Raw genomic sequence first — 19843 nt, 5'->3', positions numbered from 1 at the left:
GGGGGTGGTTGGTGTATGTGAGGGTATAGCTTGTATAAATACAAGCCTAAGCCATTGCAGAGAGCCACATGGCCGCATGGTTTGTTTTTGCAGTCGCTGAAGTTTCCAACTGCTTTTAATGTCCAGGATACGAAAGGTACTGCTGTAAGACAGATGAATCTCAAAACATCAGTGACATAAATTTGCGTCGGATTCCTCCCTTCTGGTTACAGCCTGGAGTTTGGTGTGTTTTACTTGCTTCACCCCCCCCAGTCAGCTAAACTTCTACCATAACTGGAAGTTTAATCAGCTGACTTACTGGATGCTATTGATAAACAGTTTTCTATTAAGCCTAGCTATTGAGCATCGAATTGGAGCACCAACTTTCTCCCATCACCTGTGTCTGATGAATTTTGTTTTAATGGTGCTTTTCATACCTGATTAAAATTATTATTGTAATTATTTGTTCCTTAGGAGTCATTAGTACTGTGCTTCTTTTTCTAAAATAAAGTTTTCAAAGTGTTTCATAACTATTACTATTTCAGATAGATGGGGAGAACAAGGGGGTGACCTAAAGTTGTAGTGAGGCCTGTTCATTTTGGTGGACAAAAAAAGAAAAGAAAAAAAAAAAAAAACAAACACAAAAAGAAAAAAAAACCCTAGGCAAACCGTAAGTTTTTGAGGAAGAAACTTGTCGGCTATTGCATTATCTTTTTCCTCTCCAGTTGCAGATCTATCCATTGCTATATATTGTGATCTTACCTGCCCTTCCTTTTGTTTTTCATGAACTACTTTGACCTAAATCACAGTTGTTAAAGACTGTATAGTGAGCATTTATTCCTTCTCTTCACATAATAGTTGTAGCATTAAAGGTCTCTGGTTTACTTTTTAGCAAGAGCAGTTTGTTCTACTGGAGGTGCGCATTGTGCCATGGGAAAGACATTGTTTCTTGTCCCTGACTTGAGAAACAAGGAAGTTTTTCATGTGAAAAGTTTTAATTCTTGTGAAATGGCATTTTCTGTTTCTGATCTGGAAAAATAATCGCAATCAGGGAAGTAGTAAAATTGTTATAGTAGCCTGTTAGCTAATGGATTTTTTTCATACTGAATTTATCTAATGTTTACTTCAGTTGCTGAGAACTATGAAAGTGTCTTTTAAAAGGATTATTGCATTGATCTTGGTGAGGGGAAGGGGTTTAACAGCAGTTCTGCTTCCGTTCCTGTGGGGTAAATTAACAACTTAATTGTTTGGTGTTGGTGTTCTGGAGTTGAGGAGAGAGATAACATGAAACTGGTGAAAGCCACACTCAAGCTCTGATAATATCAGTCAGCCATAATTTAACTTTTCCTAGAAAACAAGATTGATAAACTACCTTCAGGGTGTGCATTTTAAATTGCCTGTGAGCAGATAACACCAAAGAGCTCCCAAGTTACAAAAAAACCCCATTGTCTTCTGCATCCCCTTTCCCCCCCGCTTGGCATTATCATACCTGCTAAACTGCTGTATCGTTTTGGACTGGCAGCATGCAGTGCGATATCCCATACTGAATATGCCTTCCAGTTAAAATCTTTGGCTGGTAGGCTGTTGTTCTGGAGGAGAAGATAGATAGCAAGGCTGGTTCAAAAGAGGGACAAGAAAGTCCTGCCTGTGAGCTGTGAGCAAATACTAGCGATGCTGGGAAATACCGCACTGTACTGTGAAAGCAGTAGGCAGGATTAGACCCAGCAACTCATTTAAGCATGAACTGGCCTTTTTTCATATATAAAATTTATTTTCACATAATTTCTTCTAAAGGTAAGCTTAGATGTAGGCCTTAACCATGAAAAAAAAAATGCATCATGCTTACTATGCTATCTGTGTAGTCCTTTTTGCCTTAGCTCTTTATACCACCCAGTTGTGGTGAAGTACCTAGGGGTGCCCTTGCCTGACATCTCTGTGGGTAATTAGAATGGTCTGAAGAGTTTCTAGGTAATTATCTTTATGTAGCTCAATTTATCTGCAAGTCATGTGAGACTGATACTTAGAGTTTATCTGTATTGGCTTATTAGCTAGATTCTGAACTAGTATTTTTAGGATTGACTCTAATGACTTCTGTCTCTTACTGCAAGTTAGAGGCTCAGCTGCCTCTCCAGAGACCTACAGACCACAGAGGTTTTATCTGGGGTATAGGGAAAAAGAACTTACTGTTTACCTGGTAGTAGTTTTGCTGGTTTCAGGTATAGTAATTTCATTTTGTTTCTTGGTCCCTTTCAGCTTGTACCTCCTTTTAAACCTCAAGTGACATCCGAGACAGACACCAGGTATTTTGATGAAGAATTTACAGCTCAGACTATTACAATAACGCCGCCTGAAAAATGTAAGTCAGAAATTATGCATAAGCATAACTTAAAAAGGATGGAAAAGCTGTTCTCACTGCTAATAGTAAAAGTCTTCATACAAAAGTGTGTAAGAGTAACTGTCAATTACAGTGTTCTTTTAAAGAAGGAGTAATTACAAAGCTTAGAATATTAGATCACTCTGGGTTGTGTGGTTGGTTTGTTTTGTTTTTTTTAAATAAGTGAAAACAGCAGCTTCAAATTTTCACTTGTTGGGAGTTAAGGTCCCAGTTCAGCAAAGTACTTGGAGTATGGATTGAGCTTTAAGCATGTGGACACTGCTAGTGACTTCAGGGTGTTGTCTTGATTTAGTGAGTTAGGCGTATTTTAAAATACTTCGAAGACCAAAAGAAATTTAAAAAATAGCTGCCAGAGACAAGTGGATGTCTCTTGTGTAGATATAAATTACTTGAAAATGAAATTTCCTATCAAGCCCTGTGCTTCAGCGGAGCTCTTAAAGAAATTATTATTACGGATGTAACTGCTGCGCTGGGCTTGCAGGGTTTCTTTGTTGGAGTGAATGTAGTTTCACTGCAGTTTGTATTTTTGTCATCATCTGCTACACACACAAGAATCATGATCTGTTTGGCCAAGCTAGGGCTTAACAGAGCTACTTACCAAGCCGGCGCAGTTAAAATCTCGCTGCTGAATTCTGGAATGAATTTCCTTTCTAATTGAGGTTGTCTGTGTTTTGGTGTGGTTTTTTTTTTTTTGAAATTGGGGGATAGGGAAGGAGGATCACAAAGGTGGACCGTAACGGCTATAGTTAAGGTTGATAACCCTTTGATAGAGCTCGCTCATTATTTGGTGTTTTGGCATTCCCAGATGTAGCTGTGGCTTTATGTTAGTTTACAGATCTGGAGTATTTTCTGGATTTTGCATTTGTAGTGCTTGAACACAGTCATTTAAGGGATTTAAGTCTTCCTGCTGTGAAAAAGTAACCCTTTCTTCTCCCATCTATCTTGATAAGAGTTTGTTCATATTTGCAAATTGAAAAAATTTTGCTAAAATTTGGATTAACTTGGAGTCTAGTTCAATATCATAAAGTCCTGATCTCTTTAAACTCCAGATATGCAGTGACAATGGCTATTTACCCATCAAAGGCTGAGCAATACAAAATATGTGGATGCAACCAAGACTTCAGCTTTGAATTTATAGAATTCAGAGCAGGTGATCGGTAGCAATGCAGGGAAACGACCTGCCTGCCTAAAGTACCCATCTTGGCCTCTGGCTATGGTCTGGCTGCTGAAGCATAAAACTTAGGATGGGCTGCAACCCCACTCCAATGATAAAAATGAAAAAATGGAGGGTGATGATTTTTAATTATTTTTCTTTAAAATCTATTAAGTAATTGTATTATCTATAATATGGTATCGCCTGTCTGATGTGATTATGCAAAAAGGGGTTAAAATGTGGTTAGGGATGGAGGGTTGGTAACTGTGTATCAGAAAGTTTGCTGAACTAAAGATCTTTTATAGTTACAGAAATAATTTTCATAATATTTAGGCCAGTTATTTAGATATCAAGGTTTTACAAATCACGCTAAGTGAGTATCGAAACTATATCTTTTATCTACAGTAATCAAACTGGTAGCAAAACAGACAAGCTGTGTTCATTAATTTAAATTGACAGTGTAAAAGGGAGATTGCATTTGAAGATACAGAACTGAGAGGTGCTGTTGAAGTCAAGCAAGCTAATGATAACAAACCTGCTTTAACTCTAGTTTTTATACATAGAATATATGAAGATATGAAAGATGCATAATTCTGAAGGGTTGCATATAAATACATCATTAGAATAACAGTTTCAATAGGAGTCAATAAGGATAAGCAGTGTTTAAAAACCCGTGCGAGAATGTAGATTCAAATTCTCAGAGTTAGGCAACATCTGGTGCCTGGTTTCCATTGGCACTGCAGGAATTATGTAAATAAAAATATTTATGAATTTGGCTTAGTCCATGTTTCCTCTGATCCCAGTAAATACTGTAAAAATAAATAGTTTACTAAAAAATAGTATGTAAGAATTGAAACACATAGAACCTGCATGAATTGTTCATTTTGTAGCTGTTTTTCCTTTTAACTCCCTTTCAAATGGAGGAATATTTACAGATATCTCCAGTAAGATTATAATTTCCTGAACTCATCTTAAGAAACAATGAAAACTGGCTACCTCCATCAGCTTCTGTGCTACCAGGAGCTAGATGTGCTGGCATGTTTTGATTAGCCTAGAAGGGGTTGTAATGATTGGAGTTCTCAGGTGATAGTCATAATAAACAAACCAACCAACGCACCCGGAAATAAATTCTATGTATGAGCATAAGTTTATATGAATAAAGTCTTACTTCTACTTGAGCCTTTAACTTCAGCATTGAATCCCAAAAGATGTACTGCATATCAGGTGAATAATAAAATTTTGTTGCAAATATAATGACATTTTGAACTTCTCCCTTAATATAGATGACGAGGATGGTATGGACTGCATGGACAATGAGAGGCGGCCGCATTTCCCCCAGTTTTCCTACTCTGCAAGTGGACGAGAATAACTTTTTTGTTCTGCTGCTTCACTGTCATCTTAGGTTTATCACTGAAAATGATTCCTGAACATCACCACCAGTACTAGATGCTATTTAAGATAGCGGGGGCACTTTCAGAGACCATTCCAAATTGAACAAGTTTCTTTCCCAAACCTACCTAAAATCCATTTTGGTTTTGCATGAAATACGAGATTTTCTCTACTACGCTCTCCTGCTGTTGCTGCTGCTGTCCACAGTCTCAGTATAATAGCAACGTCAAGAAGTTACGAACAGTTTCTTTGGAGGTAGATGACTCGACTTCAGCATTGCACACTTTGTGCGCAAGCAGTCATCTATTTTTCCTCACAGTGGAGGCTAAACAAAAAACCGTGTTGGTCCAGCTTATCTTCTTCCAGAAGATGAATCAAAATTGTAATTAGTCTAAAAAGACCAGTCTATAACATCTTCTTGCATCTGTTTGTGCTGGTTAGAACAAGGAAACACAGGGGTGGTGATGTACATATGCAAGGTTTTTGTTAGGCATATCATTACTTGAAGCAGGTCTCTGTCATTAACACCTGGCTGGAATTTGTTTGGGAAACGTTTGAGAGAAGGACTTAAACTGTTGATATATATAAATATATATATATTATTTTTTAATTACTGTTGGATACTACAGAAGAAGCAGAAGGGCTGGGGTCACCCAGCCTGCCACTTAGAACTTCCAGGTTCATGTGCAATCATGGAGAATCGAACATTATACATGCAAGAAATGAAGGCATAAAAGCAGCAGTTGAAGTTTTTTAAGGGGTCTTATAATTTGCACCAGATAACATCTTTCTCATGCTTTTCTTTTTCTTTCATGATATACATCACCTCTGATGGCTGAAGAATGTAGACAGGCATAATGGTATTGCTTTTCACCAAAATGTGTGCACCCAAGGTAAACAGGTGTTTGCCTTACCCGTTTTATTTTGAGTTTGTGAAGTAGCTTTTTCTCCAGGTGTTTAACTCTGAATATTCTTTGGGGGTTTGTTTTTTTGGTTGGTAATTTTTTGGGTTTTTTTTTTTTTTGGTTATACTGCGGTAGTATTTATTTTTAGAGATAAGGATTGTATGTGTCATGTTTGCAAATGCTGCTACATCTTAGAACAGGCTTATAGCAGTTAATTTTGTAATATATGGAAGGACTGTACAAGCTGAAGGGAATAATGCACTTTTCTCCCATGTGGAAATTTTAACAAGGCTCTGAAATTGTACATACTGCTTAGAATCAGATTTTTGTGAATGAAATACTGTCTTTTAATTGTTTGGCAATGGAGGTGAGGAATTCCAACTTCATGTGCCAAAGGGTTAAAAACAAGCAGACAAAAAAAGCTACATCTTGTGCTCCACTGAGGATGAACGTAATGTAAGAGCCTGACAGCACAATAGAAAATTTCTGTTCTATATGAAGGAATTGCATTTGAACAACGAGACCACAGTGATTACAAGAAAAGCACTTTATTTTAATAATTAAAATAGTAAATTTCTGGGATCAGCCGTTCTCAAGCAAGGTTTGCCCTCAACCAAAAGAATCCCGAAACCCAGCATGTTACGTGTAACCGTGGTACCTGATTGACTGAATTCAAAACATCACAAGAAACTGAGAGGAGAACGTCTTTCCATTTCCGAAGATCTGTATCTAACAGAATGTGTGCATAAACTTTAGCTTTGATCTTCAGCAATGATAATCTTAATAATAAACCCTTTGGTGCTAGGAGTCGGGACATCACGCAATGCAGTGGTAGCGTGCGTGTGCCCTTGCTAACGATGTCGGAAAACTCTGACTCCATGGGATTATCATTCGAAGTATCTCTGCGTTCGGATCTTGTTAGCTCCCACGAAGACTGTGATATCGCAGAGTATTCCTGGTTGCGTTGTGTGAATGAGTAGATGAGTCTGAAAGGCGAGATGTTCCTACGCAGATGCCTTAGCCTCTTGATGTGGCAAGTTGAGTGCCCGAGCATGAAGGCCACTGCTGGCAGTGCATGTGCTGGGACAGTCAAGGGGTAGATGGGCATTTTAGCAAGGCAGCTAAAGACGCAGACTAATTTAGACAATTTTTCATGTTTCGTGTTTTATCTTTAGTGTGGATAATCAGTCAGAAATATATCATGATGTATATTCTAACTACATAGGATCTCATTCTGTCACCTTGTAACACTAAACACGTGTAGAGATTATCCCTCTACGGAGAGAGAGGAGCACAGCAAAAGCGTTGCAGGTCTGTTCTGCACCGGTAGTTTAGAGGTGTCTACACTGACGCAGTGAGTGAGTGAGTGAAATAACCGAGTGTTTAATAGACGGGCATTACTCAGTTCTCTGCAAAGGCCTCGTACTTACAGACTAAAACTATGGTGATTCAAAATCCGCGTTATACGCCTGTGTTCTTTTTCCCAAATGTTTTCAGCTTGTAATAGCAATAAGTTTCTTGACACAGGGCACCTCTAGCTCATGACCAACTGGCGCCGTGCCTCTGGCCAGCCCTTCCTCGCGCGCAGAAGAAACCCTGTGGTTAGCTCACCATCGCGTAGCTAGTTAGAATGCAGTTCGCAGTAAATATCTGTCAGTGAATTATTTGAAAACCTTTTAAGACTTCGCTGTGCTTTGTATTGTCTGCCTTCCAAAACGTCATTGATCAAGTTTATGCTACAGAGAGAGAGTCGGTGGCTGCTTCGTGCTGCCCGGGGTTGGGGGATTCTCTCTCTTAGCAGTGTTAGAAACGGATGAGAGACAAATGGGCAAGGGGTGCCCAGAGAAACTTTTGAAGCTCTTCTTTTGCTGTTCACAGTTGTGGCTGGATTCAGACAGGAGGTGGTGGCTGGTTACCTTGGCAAGCCTTTCGAGCATTTCAGACTTTGACTCCAGCTTGTACTGACTTCCATGATGTAGAGTATGCCCTCTTGTACTGCAGCCATCTCGGAGGAAATAGGTCATTTCTGTTTGGATTTTGGCAGTTTTGCACACAGCTTCGCTTTCCACACTAATCCATCTTCCAGTACATTCCTGTTGCTTCAAGAACATTTATTCCAGTATTGTTTTAAAGGTTTGGTTTTTTTTCCATCTTTACTTGCAGCTTCTTAAAGCTGACTGTTCTTGCAGGGGCCATGTGCTTCTCCTAGAGTACAAAAGTAAGGTCTTTCCTTACTAACTGCAGGGTCTATATATTACACCTCAATGTACACACTTTGCTGCTACTGTTTGTACTGTCTACAGTAGAATTTCCTTATCTTGCTCCTGGTAGTGCATTACAGGCAAGCATGAAATGTAAAGTATTTATTTAAATAAAAACCTCTAAATTGGTAATTGAATTACCTCCCTGTAGCTTTAGAGTTTGTGACATTTCTTGACCTTGCTAGTTCTTTCATTAGATCCATGCAAGATCTAGTCATATGGTTAAGGATATTAAGCAGACACGACTATGAACCCAAGAAACCGTATTACTGTTGGTCATACTTAAACTGTTTATTTCCTTAAGTATATGACCCACAAGGATGTGAAATAACTACAAGAAACTGTTTTTGTACACTGTACATCCTTAGTATTTTTACACGTATATGATAGGGATGCACATTATTTTCCTTCGTACAGACAGCTTAAATAAAGCACTATGTCAATCTGCTACTTCTGTGTTTTTTAATGCTAATTTGTTCTGGAGGTTTGTAAATACATATATATATGTTCAAGCTTGCCACAAAGGACGTATTTTTTTATATCTGCACATTACTATTAAATATCTTAGAGGATAAAATTCTGAAGTTCTGCGTCAGAGAAAGTAAAACTGAAATGAGAAGGCTATATTGCAGATTACAAAAGATTTCTCAAGTTTTGGGTTAAATATTTACTTCATATTTTAAAGTAATTTTATATAGGTTAGATGCTTCAATCCTGAAATGCACAAAGAATTTACTTAATTTCTTCTTACAAGAAAATGTACATCGTTATTTTTTTATCACTGTATATATATAATGATCTGTGCATGTTTAGTTACAAGTTTTATTTGCTGTGAAGTCCTAGTGATAACTGTAACTCTGTGACGTATTTCAAATACTGGGTGATCAGTTTCAGCTTGTAAATTATTAAGTTACAATATTGTAAAAAAAAAAAAAAAAGTTTTTATGACTAAGCAAGATGTATCTGTGCTTTGGACCGAGGCTGTTTCCATCCAGGTGGTTCACGTTAACCCTACGAGGTGTGTGTCACTTGTAAAAGTAAATCTGGGTTACCCTTTTGCGCTAACGATACACAGGGTTACGTTCCTGTCAGAACACCCGCGATTTAAGTGATTAGTCATCTAATGAAATTCAGAGCCTCGCATCCCATAGCTAGGGAATGTGTTAGGGTAAGAAGAGAGAAAACTGGGAAGGTGGGATTTGCAGGCCACCCTGAAGTGGGACTCTTTGAAGCCCGTAGGCCGGTCAGGAGGGCTGAGGTCCCTACAGCAGTCGCTCAGCTGGGCTTTAGCTCAGGTCTCAGACGCGAAGGCTGCCCTGGAATAGAGGTGCTTCATCTGGGTCTCAGGTTTTTTCTTCTTCTTTTTCTTTTTTTTTTTTTTTTAACCTATTTTTTTTTTCCTCCCCCACCTTGTGATAGGAAAGAGTGTGAGACAAGGAGCCAGCCAGCCGTGAGGTCAGTGATATTAGGAGGTGAGTGGCCGGGGCTCAGGTGTGGCAGCGGCAGGACAGTCGGGTCAGGCTGCAGCCCCTCTCACGGGGTCACACCCTGGCTGCGGACATGGGTTTTCCTGGATTTGATCGCCTGGTCTGACGCTTGTAAACTTTGTAAAACTAAGCATTTTAGGCCTAAGTAGAAGTGGGGGCAGGAGAAACATGACACAGGTAGACCTGGTGTTGGCTGTGGCTAATGACTAATTAATTGCTACAGAGTAGCTGCTGCAGGGAAATTGCTTCCTTCTAGGCTCCCAGCAACATAATTAATTGAGCCTAAGCCTGGGACGAGGACGAGTATGAAAATCTCCTTCCAGCTGCATATCCTCACAGCCCAGGATCCTTTGTTGAAATCAAACACATAGGTGCAGGCGGGTGGCCGGCAGGGGTGCTCTGCGGACAGCCACCAGAAGCCACCAGCAGGGAGGTGAGGCAGGTCCAGAAAGGTTGAGGGTCCAGCTGTGCCTCAGGTAGAGGCATGGCAGCTCCGGGATCTCAGTGAAGCCTGAGTGTTGGGACTAGGTGCCCGAGTTCCTTTGTGCACGTAGCCTATAGGCACTGTCTCCTATTTAAACACAGATTTATCCTGTAGAGTAATAAAAATTAAATTTAAAAAAAAAAAAAGTTTGCATATTCCTACACTGATAAACGTACATTCTTACCCGTGTAACCACCTATAAAGTAGTGACACTTCAAAAAATTGTCAGCCTCATTACCGTGGAAAACCCAAAGTTCAACTCGAGAGGACTTTTCTTCCTCGGGCTTTCTTGTCCCTAAAGACCTGAGGCCATTTGAAGCATGTTTATTGTCATATTGGTGAAGCAGTTGAGGGAGGAGATCAGATGCGTTTGGCAGTTTAATATGGCAGGAAATTGAAACGGGGAGGAAAAAACCACTTTGATGTCCGGGCTGTACCACCAATAACTCCTAAACTACAAGGGAAGGAAAGATTGTGTCCCACAGCAAATGGTAACTTCTTGCATGTGTCGTTACTCCTATTTTTGTTACATTTTATGTCTTCGTTCTGGCTGAGGTAGCTTTATTAATGCAGAACTGTTCTTTGCGCTTTTTTCCCCCTTTACTAGTGCAATTCTACAACCACACTGAAGAAACTTTTTTCTTATCTACTTAGCTTATCCTACACTGGTTAGCAAAAGATTCAGATAAATTCTTTCTGAAACGATCTGGTATTTGGAAAGTAACTTTTAAAAACACAAGGGTGCAGTTAACCAGAAGACAGCCCTCCGAACGTATCCTCCAAATGGTTTGAGTTCAGTAAGTTGCAGCCAAGTTCAGGTGGTGCCCATCCCTGAGCCTGCTAAAGATTCGCTGGTGGGAAAGTCTCACATCACCGGTTCGGTGCCGAGAGCCGGGCACCTCGCTTCAAGGCTGAGCTGTACTAACGAAGGGTTCCTTTCTCTTAAAGGCTTTATCCAGTGAACGTTTTGAAGGGAAACCTTCAAACCCGCCCCATGGAAATTCTTCCACATCATATGGAATGTTTCTCAATTATTCTTATGTTTTCTGGATGGATAAGTAGTTGTTGGGACTCTCACTTTTGTATAAGAAGTGACAAATACCCTGTAAAAATCAAGTTCTCAGGTAGATTGCGGTAATGAGTTTATGAGGAGGAGCGCAGTCTGCTTCCTGCGGGACTTACAAACAGCCCCCTTCTCCCTCCTCCCCATGCACACGCTTTCAGAAGGACCGAACGAGGAACATAAGAATCCAGTGAAGTTTATTGATGTTTCAGGCTGTAAATAAGACATCTATGTTCAATTATAAAAATAGATAAAAACATTTTATAAAAAATTGTACAAATTATGAATTAAGTCCACACTATGTCATAGCTGTTAAAACCGGCTTGCAAGCCTAGTCTTTTCAGAAAAGTCTCAGCTGTTTTCCTAGGAAGTTTGGTAGGCTGGGAACGCTTCAAAATATTTATGCCTCTGTAGTTATAAACAAATAGAAACCAGTTGCAATTAGCCAGCAAGTGTGCCTGCTCTCTGCAGAGGTGTCTTTAGGTGAGCCTCAGAGGAGCCCAAGTTTCTGCCGGGTGCAGAGCAGACCTGAAAGGTAAAAGAGAGGGACGGGTGTGTAAGTAAGCAGTGTCTGTCACCTTGCTTGTGTTTCTCATTTGTGGCGCTTCAGCCTGCGGGCGAGTTCTTAGAAAAGAAATAGACAAATGGTTAAGACTGTGGTAATGCGATGTAAACAAGTGCCGTTTCAGAGCCTGTGCTTCCTGCGGGCCTGCTGTCCTCGCCTCCTTCCAAGATCCGAAGTCTCACAGGCAGCAAGAACAAGAGCTATTTGATTTCTGAAAAACAGGATCTCCATGAGCTTTAGCCATCGTTTGTGTTTAGCAGTAAATAACTGAGCTCTTGTTTTGGGGCACGTCTAAGATCCTGCCCCTTCTCCTTTCCAGGAAGGAGGTGGCAGGTTTGTGCCAGAGCGTGTTTACTGTGAATTGTACGGCGTGTGTCCGGGTGGGCAGCTGCAGCAAAACAGGATGCCGCTGCCAGGGTGCCGTTCGGAAACCTCTGGTGGGAAGGCTAAGTCGCAGTTTCGTAGCTCTTGCATCGCTATTGCTTGTGCTTCCTCAGTAGCGCTGCAGGACTGAATTAAGAGCGAGACATCAAACTCGACTGGAGCTGGGGGAGCTACCTAGAATTGAGCCACTGGAGTTCTACAATTTTAATTTAAGAGATGTAAATGACCTGAGAAATAAAAATAAACTTTTTACTTTTGCTGGTTTTGCATTAGAGGACTAAAGGGTTCTGCTTTTTCCCCCCCCCTTAGGTGGTAAGCCAATTAGAGCTGAGTTAAAAAAGGAGAACTTACGAAGCTGCAGTTCATTAAAGAATCAATTAAGAACAATAACATGATACTTTTCTCTGCTAGAATACATACACCAACTGCTACAGTTGTGTCTGCAACCAGTGCAAGGAAAAATGAACTACAGCCACAGAAAGCCTTGGGGCTTGAATTCTGTGTCAGTGACTGGCTAGTGACAGCCAGGGGACACCTACTCCATGCTGCAGTCCCCCCTGCATTCTGGCCAGCATTGGAGAACAGGCAGAAGATTAAAAAGGCAAAAAACCCCTAGGCACTCAATTCCTGAGGAAGTCCCCTGGCAATTGTTGCTGTTGTGGGTGGCTTACAATATCCTCAGCCAGCCTCTTCCTCTGCCATGCAGCTGCCCTTGGCGGCCCAGCTGGTAGCCCGGGATGTTCACTAACTGCTCTCTGTGACTGCTAAAGTGAGCATGCCCAGCTGTACCCCAAGGTAGAGACTCTCCTGTTTTTAAGCACCCCCTTTCCAGACAGTAGCGTTTCGTACCACCGAACTTCAAAACATTCCTACCCTGCAAATGTCACACTGTCAGTTACGCCTCTAACTCAAAAGCTGTCATTTTCCTCTTCCTGTCACTACAAGTCACAAAAAGCGTCTCATTAGCCCTGCCTGTAGGTATGTAAACTCGTTGGGTCCCAATACTTCCACCCCAAAGTCTCGGGGGGTGCCTACAGGTCTTTCGTCACCGGTTCCCCAGTGCTAATGCTTGGTGAGATGCTGAATCTCAGCTTGCTTGCCAAAGTAGGCATTTCTCCCCCTGACTACATCCTAGGCCTCAACCGCTTTTAAAATAAAGCGCAAATACTGGCAGCATCTCAGTGTACCCCACTATACAACAGCCTGGCTGCTAAAACATTGCAGTTCTCAAACTAAATGGGCACAAATCTGTCTCTCCTGATGGCCAGGTAATTGGCAACTGAGCTGGTCACTGGGTAGTCAGGGGCAGGGGCCTTTCCAGGCTTAAAGTTTTTGCTCCTCCCACCAGTACTTTGGTATTCAGTGAGCAGACCTCCGCAGCACAAGTTGCCCAGGTTCCTCCCAACACTCCCTCCTCCTCCCCTCAGCGGCATCTCTTTTAACTTGGCGGTTGGGTATTCTTAGGTGTAGAGGTTGGAAGCAGGATCAGAACCACGGACATCTGAGTGGTTTAATTGCTGTTAACTATACTTGTAATGGAGGGAAGAGGAGCCACTAGCTTCTTGTTTGGTTAGAAACCACTCAGGTGCCTTAGGTGCCTCAATCCTTGTTTGCCCAGCTGCAAAACCCAAGGTTGAGCTCTCAGGAGGACCAGGCTTAGCTCCTGAGCTGCTCCCCAGCTTTGCCCGCTGGCCAGACACTGCACAGGAGGTACAGGCCTCCTACAGCTGCTGATTAACAAACTCTGAAGAGCTAAATACTGAGTGATGCAACACCTGAAGTGTCATAACAGGGCAGTCAGACATCACACAGAGGTCTCTCTCTATCCCTTCCTGTCATAATTTAACTCTCATCACCTCTGACTAAACTACAAGAAGACACCTTTCCTTTCACTTGCTTAAAGAAAAAAACAAACCCACAACAAAAAACCAACAACCAACCCCTGTCTGTGAAATGTCACTGCCTGTTACAAACACCTGGCAGAGGCACTGTTTTTGTGCCTTTAATTTACTAAAAAAAAAAGTTCTCTCCCCAGTATCTACGCAGTCTTCAGGTCTCCTGAAGAACAGTTGAGGGCCACATAAGAATCAGCCTGAATCACTTCTGACATCAGAGATGGACAAGCTACTTGTTTTCTGAACATAAAGCTCCCCTTCTCTAAAATAATGGGGGGGGGGGAGGGGGGAAGGCAAATGGGGCACCTGGGACCACATCAAGCACTGGATTTGCTGCTGGGACCTCCCTGAAAATTCATGCTGACGTGAGAAAACACAGAAAACCACCACTCGGGAACAGCTCTAATTCTGACAGCACCTCCCACTGAGCAACAAGAGGGATGAGGATGGGGATAGTCACAGGTGAGTATGTTCTAACTTCTATTTAGAAGGCGGTCTGTCCACAGCTATGCTCACTGTGAAAAACAGGACAACTGCAATGAGGAAGGCGATAGTTTTAGTGGCTCCGGCATGGGGAGAGCAGAGGGCGAGCGCTGACTCGCTGCCGAGGAGGGGCTGGTTGCAGGAGATCTTCAGGGGGAAGGCAGGAGCAGCGGCATGGGACAACAGCCCTGGCTGGAGATAATCCCCAAGGTTGGAATCCCATCGGTCTGCGCTCCCGCAGGCTCAGCTGGCCAGCAAGTCCTACCGGCAGCCGGGGTCTGACAGGGGATTATCACCCGGGACAAGCACTTATTTCTGTCAATCCAATGGACACCAAAGCAGATCCTGTGAGTGAGGAGCATCCCAGCTTTCAGAAACATACTGATACTGGACGGGCAGTGCTGAGGTCTCCAGTAATCTCAGTTTAGATGTTTGCTATACTGTGCACATTCGTATTTGGTAACTACACAGGACAGGAGCTAAATATCTCTTGGAGCAAGTTGCAATGTAAGAGAGACTTTTCAAAGATAGAAACTCAAAACGTGAATATTTCAAAAACTTTCAAAATAAGAGATGTAAATCCCATAATTTAGCTTTTGACCACCTTTAGGTGGACCTAAATATGTTATGCTGTATAGCATTATTAAATATTCCTGCCATCTATTAAATGTTAGTGCTGTAAGGTCAGGCCACATTATTATAATGGTCCTTTTTAGCTCTGTGGAAATGAAAATTACAGCGTGAGCATCTTCACCATGTTGTTGGCAGGTGGTTATTGAAATAATACTGAGCTTCTTTCAGTAATAAGAGGTTTAGCAGCATTAACTTTAAAGTATGTAATTCACTGCTGAGAATGAGAAGATGTTTTTGAAAACTGTGTTACTTGTCTTGGCTACTCCTTCAACAAGGACACTAAAATCCTTTTAACTCATGTTGCCTGTAGATGAATTCAGTGTGTAGCAGGATCAGGTATTTCTTTTATGATGACTTTTTTTCATTCACTTTAAATCCCAGAACTTTTCCATGGAAAGCAGCCTCTCAACACACCAGAATGTAGCTGGATTTAAAGACTTTTTTTTGTTTTCTCTTTCTTTCTTCTTACACACCCTCCCCGTTCCCCCACCCCGAAATAAAAATTGCAGTGGAAGTAACCTGAGTTCTGAAAACCAATCCTATGAAGGTTATAGATTTGTCAGTGGTGGTTTTTTTTTTCTTTAGGTCAGCTAGATTAAAATAAATGATGCAATTTTAAAGTGTGTGACTGTTAAACACCCCAAAAGTAACTCTTACAAGGCAACAGGAACAGCTATAACTATGTAGCAGTACTGTAACTGCAACAGCAACGCTCCAAATACAGTGGTTTATAAAATGTTCCCTTCAATGTGACACTAAGTTTTATGATTTATTACAGAACAAATTGTAGCCTTTCTGAAGAAATAGAGAGGATTCTGCTTCCTCAGAAGGAAAATACTATTGGAAGCGACAAAACTAACCAATTCCAAATCATAAGACAAACAGTGATTATCCAGACCAAAAAGTACCTATGGTAAAATCCGAGTTCTAGAAGAAGTTCCCACCTTGCTAAGAGTGGTACGTCTCCCCTTTCCCTCCAATTTAAATCTGTGGTTTTTTTTTTTTTTTTTTTGTTCTGTCAGGTAAACATGTCTCTCTTTGGAGTGCTTGTCCTGAATTTGTAAGAGCTTAAAAAAAGCAAACACAAAAAACTCTAACAATTTCAAACCCAAAAATGTTTCAAACACTTTCTTCTCCCTTTTGTCTTGAAGTGTTTGCCAGATTCAACCCACATCTGTAAATAGTTTTAGTCCTCCTTTCCTCTCCCTCCCCTCTATATATAGAATATAGAAAAAATACCTACTTCTGCTCATTTCTCTTTATCCATCCAGGTTTTTACTTGATTCCATCTGTGTCCTGTTTGAGATCTGCATCCCATTTTTTTTCCTGAAATATGCAATGGTAGTTACTAGCGGCTTATGTTCCAAGACGCAATAGCACTTTTTGGTTACTGTATTTTATATAATTTTTAAAAGATTAGGTATGATTTGTTTCTTCCTCCCCCCTCAAAAAAAAGTGATTATAAAGAACTGTCAAACAATACAGTAAAATGTGGAATATGATGTCACTTTCACCTTTGATCAACACCGATTCTGCAATTGTTTTTTAAAAAATATGTATCTCTACACTAACTACATACATCTTTCCGTAGTTAAAATCTCCTGTTTATGGTGAACTGTTCTTTAATTTTCTTAAACCCATTGTCTGATACTCCAGGCAGCTCTTTTGGGCTGAATTCCAATTCCCAGATAACCAGCGTTGCTTTAAATAGCTACAAATAGATTTTTAGGACTCATTTTGTAACAATTTTTTTATATCATTCTTCTCTTCTGAGTGTTGTCAAGTTAAAAAGTATCCTCCGGAGCACAATTAACTTGTAATGAACGTAAAGAAGGAAGCTTTTGCCAGTCAAGTCTTGACAGGAGTATAATATCGGAATGATTTTTTTCCTCTTTTGTATCATTTTTGTACTCCTGCCCAACTTCATAAAAGCATGCTCGCTTCCAGATAAAATAGATTATCAATAACAAAGTCCCTGTGGACCCTGTAAAGTCTGTTCACATTACCAAGAGTGCTTCCCTTAAAACAGAATTTTTCATTTTCTTTTCCAAACAACCACCTTCTTGAACTATGTTATAGAGAGAGCGCTAGGGTTGCCCTGACATTTGCCAGTAGTTACTACGTGCTGATAACCTTACCCTATCTTGAGCTACCAAGTTTGTCTACTATAACAGGAAATCCTGTAAAACCAAACACACTGACATGATTAGAGGCATATCAAAGTATGGATTTTATTCTCCTAGGTTAAACTTTTACTACAGCTAAAAAGCCTACGAAAAATAGTACAATTAAAATATTTTGAAGTTCTAAGACGACTCATGTTCTGTTTACTGCTAGGTGTGCTACTGGACTAAATTTCTTCCACTGACTGTCCTTTTGTTACCTTGTCATGGAGCAGCAGGAAAGAGAAATGACTTTTAAAAATATTGGGGAAAAAGAACCATCGTAAAGTGATCGGGGGACTTAAGTCTGACAAATGTCAGCAAAAAGCTCAAACAAATTACCAACATCAAGCTACTGTTTAAACGTTAATGCTGTTAAAGAACAGAAAAGGGAACACAAAATCTTCTGACAAGAAAGCTACGAACTGTCACCAAGAATAAATTCTGCTGTTTTCCTGTGGCTTCAATACACTTTCTTCATTTAGTTTAGGTTTAAGTGAGGTTGAGGTCCAGCTACCAGTCTCTTTTCAATTGCATGGATTTTTATTTTATTTTTTTTTAATAAGGTAATGCCTTATTTAAAACAACAACAGCAACAAACTCCAACAGCTGAAATGAGAGTGCTGGCAGATTTCTCTGCTAAAGCTGCAGAATATTCCCCTCAGACTTTCTTTTCTTTTGGCACAGTACCCGTGTTCGCAGAAACTGCACCTCTTCTGTAAGCAGCTGCTTCTCTTTGAAGAGCTGATTCTGTTTGTTGAGCAACTCCACTAACTGCTGGGCAGTGGCCTGGCAGTGCTTATCAAGCTGCTGTAACCTGGAAAAAATAGATAAAAGGGTTGCAGAGCATCTGAAGTTGGAGTTCACGGTAGAAGCTTTGATGTTTGCACTGGCGGGCACAGCTCCCAGACGACAGAGCTCGATCTGGTGGTTGGGCTGAGACTAAAGTATTATTACTAGGATGGGCATTCAATACATTTTATCTTCACACTTTAAACGAGCACTTTTAAAGGTTTGCACTTCTAATTTAGAAGCCTTATTATGACGTGACAGCAAATTTGCTTTGCCATTAAATGACATCAGTAAAGACCGCAGGACCGCATCCTGATACCTGTAACTAAGCAAGCTGCACACACTGCAGCTGCTGCAATAACCAGCGTCCTGAAACACACACACACTAGCCCAAATTATAAACCCAAATATCTCAACCCCCTGACAAACTGGACCTAGAGACCTTTTGTTTCTGTCCACTGCTCATTGCAACCTGGTCAATGCCTAAAACTTGGTACAGAATGCAACATTTCTTTCAAGTAAGCTTAGTGTTAATTAAACGTCAGTGTAGACCCTTTAATAGTGAACCAAGGATTCCTGGAGAAGGATGTAAAGAGCCCATCACTCCAAAGGTCCTCCTCATCAGGGGCTGCAAAACAGAGGGAACAAGGTGGTGGGTATCAGAAGCAGCACGCAGAGGCATTTTGCTTACACCTGAAAAACAAGTGCCCGAGTTGGGACAACACTGCTGTAGACAGGCCAACCACACTTTTACTTCTTTAATCACAAAACCTGGTATGGCTTGTTATGTCCCCAGTGACTGTTTATTACTCTTGCCATGAAAAAAATTAAAAAGTCTGCTTGGGACCTGTAGCAGGGGATGTAATCTCAAATAAGCTGGAAATGGTGTTTTTACATTAAATACATTGCACTCTTTAAATGGAAATGTCTTTAATTAGAAGTCCTTTTGGATATCGTAGAGGCTTTCTTGTCCTTAGATAACAGTAGTCTAGAGAAAAACTTACACATCTAAACCCTATGCACTTAGGGAGCATGAGCTGACTCTGGTTTTGTCAAGGCCAGTTCTGGATCTAAACTTTGCACTTGCTTTTGTAAACTATTTCTTGCTCAACATATTGAAAGACAGCTTCAGCTGAACAAGGTTTTTAGGGCGTATCTCTTATGCAGGCGGTGTTTTTAATGGAATTAGTTCTACGCTTACAATAAGGCATGTGATTTTCTGAATCTTTCTACTTTCAGCTCCATGTGGTAGTTTTGACTTGCACAGCTGTCATAACTCGGCTAAGCTAATGACTCTGAATATTCACATTCTTAATCAGGATTGTTCAAATAGCTGCATGAGTAAACCCCCCTAAATTTCTTGATAAAAAGCTAGTAAAATCTAGCTGAAATAAAATTGCCAAAATCAATGTCAAAACTAGTATTTACTGATCTGTATCAGCCAGCCAACTTCCTTGAAATCAAACTGCAACAGTCATGTAGCAATCACTGAACACCCATATTTCATACTGTCCTGTTACTCTGCTAACAAGTCCTTGCAAAAGGGATTTGAGGAGCTGCAGGACCACCTCCTGGGATTCGGAACAAAACTAAAAGCAGCTATAGCTACAAACAGTGACAGCTGGCTGTAAACATGCAATGAAGCAAACAAAACCACCACTTCGATAACACAGGGTATTCCACCAAATACACACTTCGATGCTCTGTGTCTAATTTCACACTCCCTGTACCTTCCAAACTATATCATGTTGGTACAGGAGCTCTTTATGCTTAATTTCTTTACTGAAGGTGATTTCAGGGGTGTTAAACTTAA

At 40.8% G+C, this 19843-nt stretch overlaps 2 protein-coding genes across 2 annotated transcripts in view; one reads left to right on the top strand and one right to left on the bottom strand.

The window, feature by feature from the left end:
* AKT3 (AKT serine/threonine kinase 3) overlaps positions 1–4896 on the top strand; it is a 67498-nt gene extending 62602 nt beyond the window's left edge. The window contains exons 11-12 of the mRNA XM_074167979.1: positions 2233–2335; positions 4811–4896. Coding sequence (XP_074024080.1) covers positions 2233–2335; positions 4811–4896 — 189 coding nt within the window. The remainder of the gene's footprint in view (positions 1–2232; positions 2336–4810) is intronic.
* Positions 4897–11297: 6401 nt separating this feature from the next.
* SDCCAG8 (SHH signaling and ciliogenesis regulator SDCCAG8) overlaps positions 11298–19843 on the bottom strand; it is a 117784-nt gene continuing 109238 nt past the window's right edge. Inside the window, exons 17-19 of the mRNA XM_074166010.1 lie at positions 17929–18055; positions 16320–16402; positions 11298–11644 (exon numbers count right to left, since the gene is read on the bottom strand). Coding sequence (XP_074022111.1) covers positions 16352–16402; positions 17929–18055 — 178 coding nt within the window. The 3' untranslated portion in view covers positions 11298–11644; positions 16320–16351. The remainder of the gene's footprint in view (positions 11645–16319; positions 16403–17928; positions 18056–19843) is intronic.

Source organism: Numenius arquata, chromosome 2, assembly GCF_964106895.1.
Source record: "Numenius arquata chromosome 2, bNumArq3.hap1.1, whole genome shotgun sequence".
NCBI classification, from domain to species: domain Eukaryota; kingdom Metazoa; phylum Chordata; class Aves; order Charadriiformes; family Scolopacidae; genus Numenius; species Numenius arquata.
The sequence above is the reverse complement of the archived record's forward strand: the minus strand, read 5'-3'. Positions and strand labels throughout refer to the sequence as shown.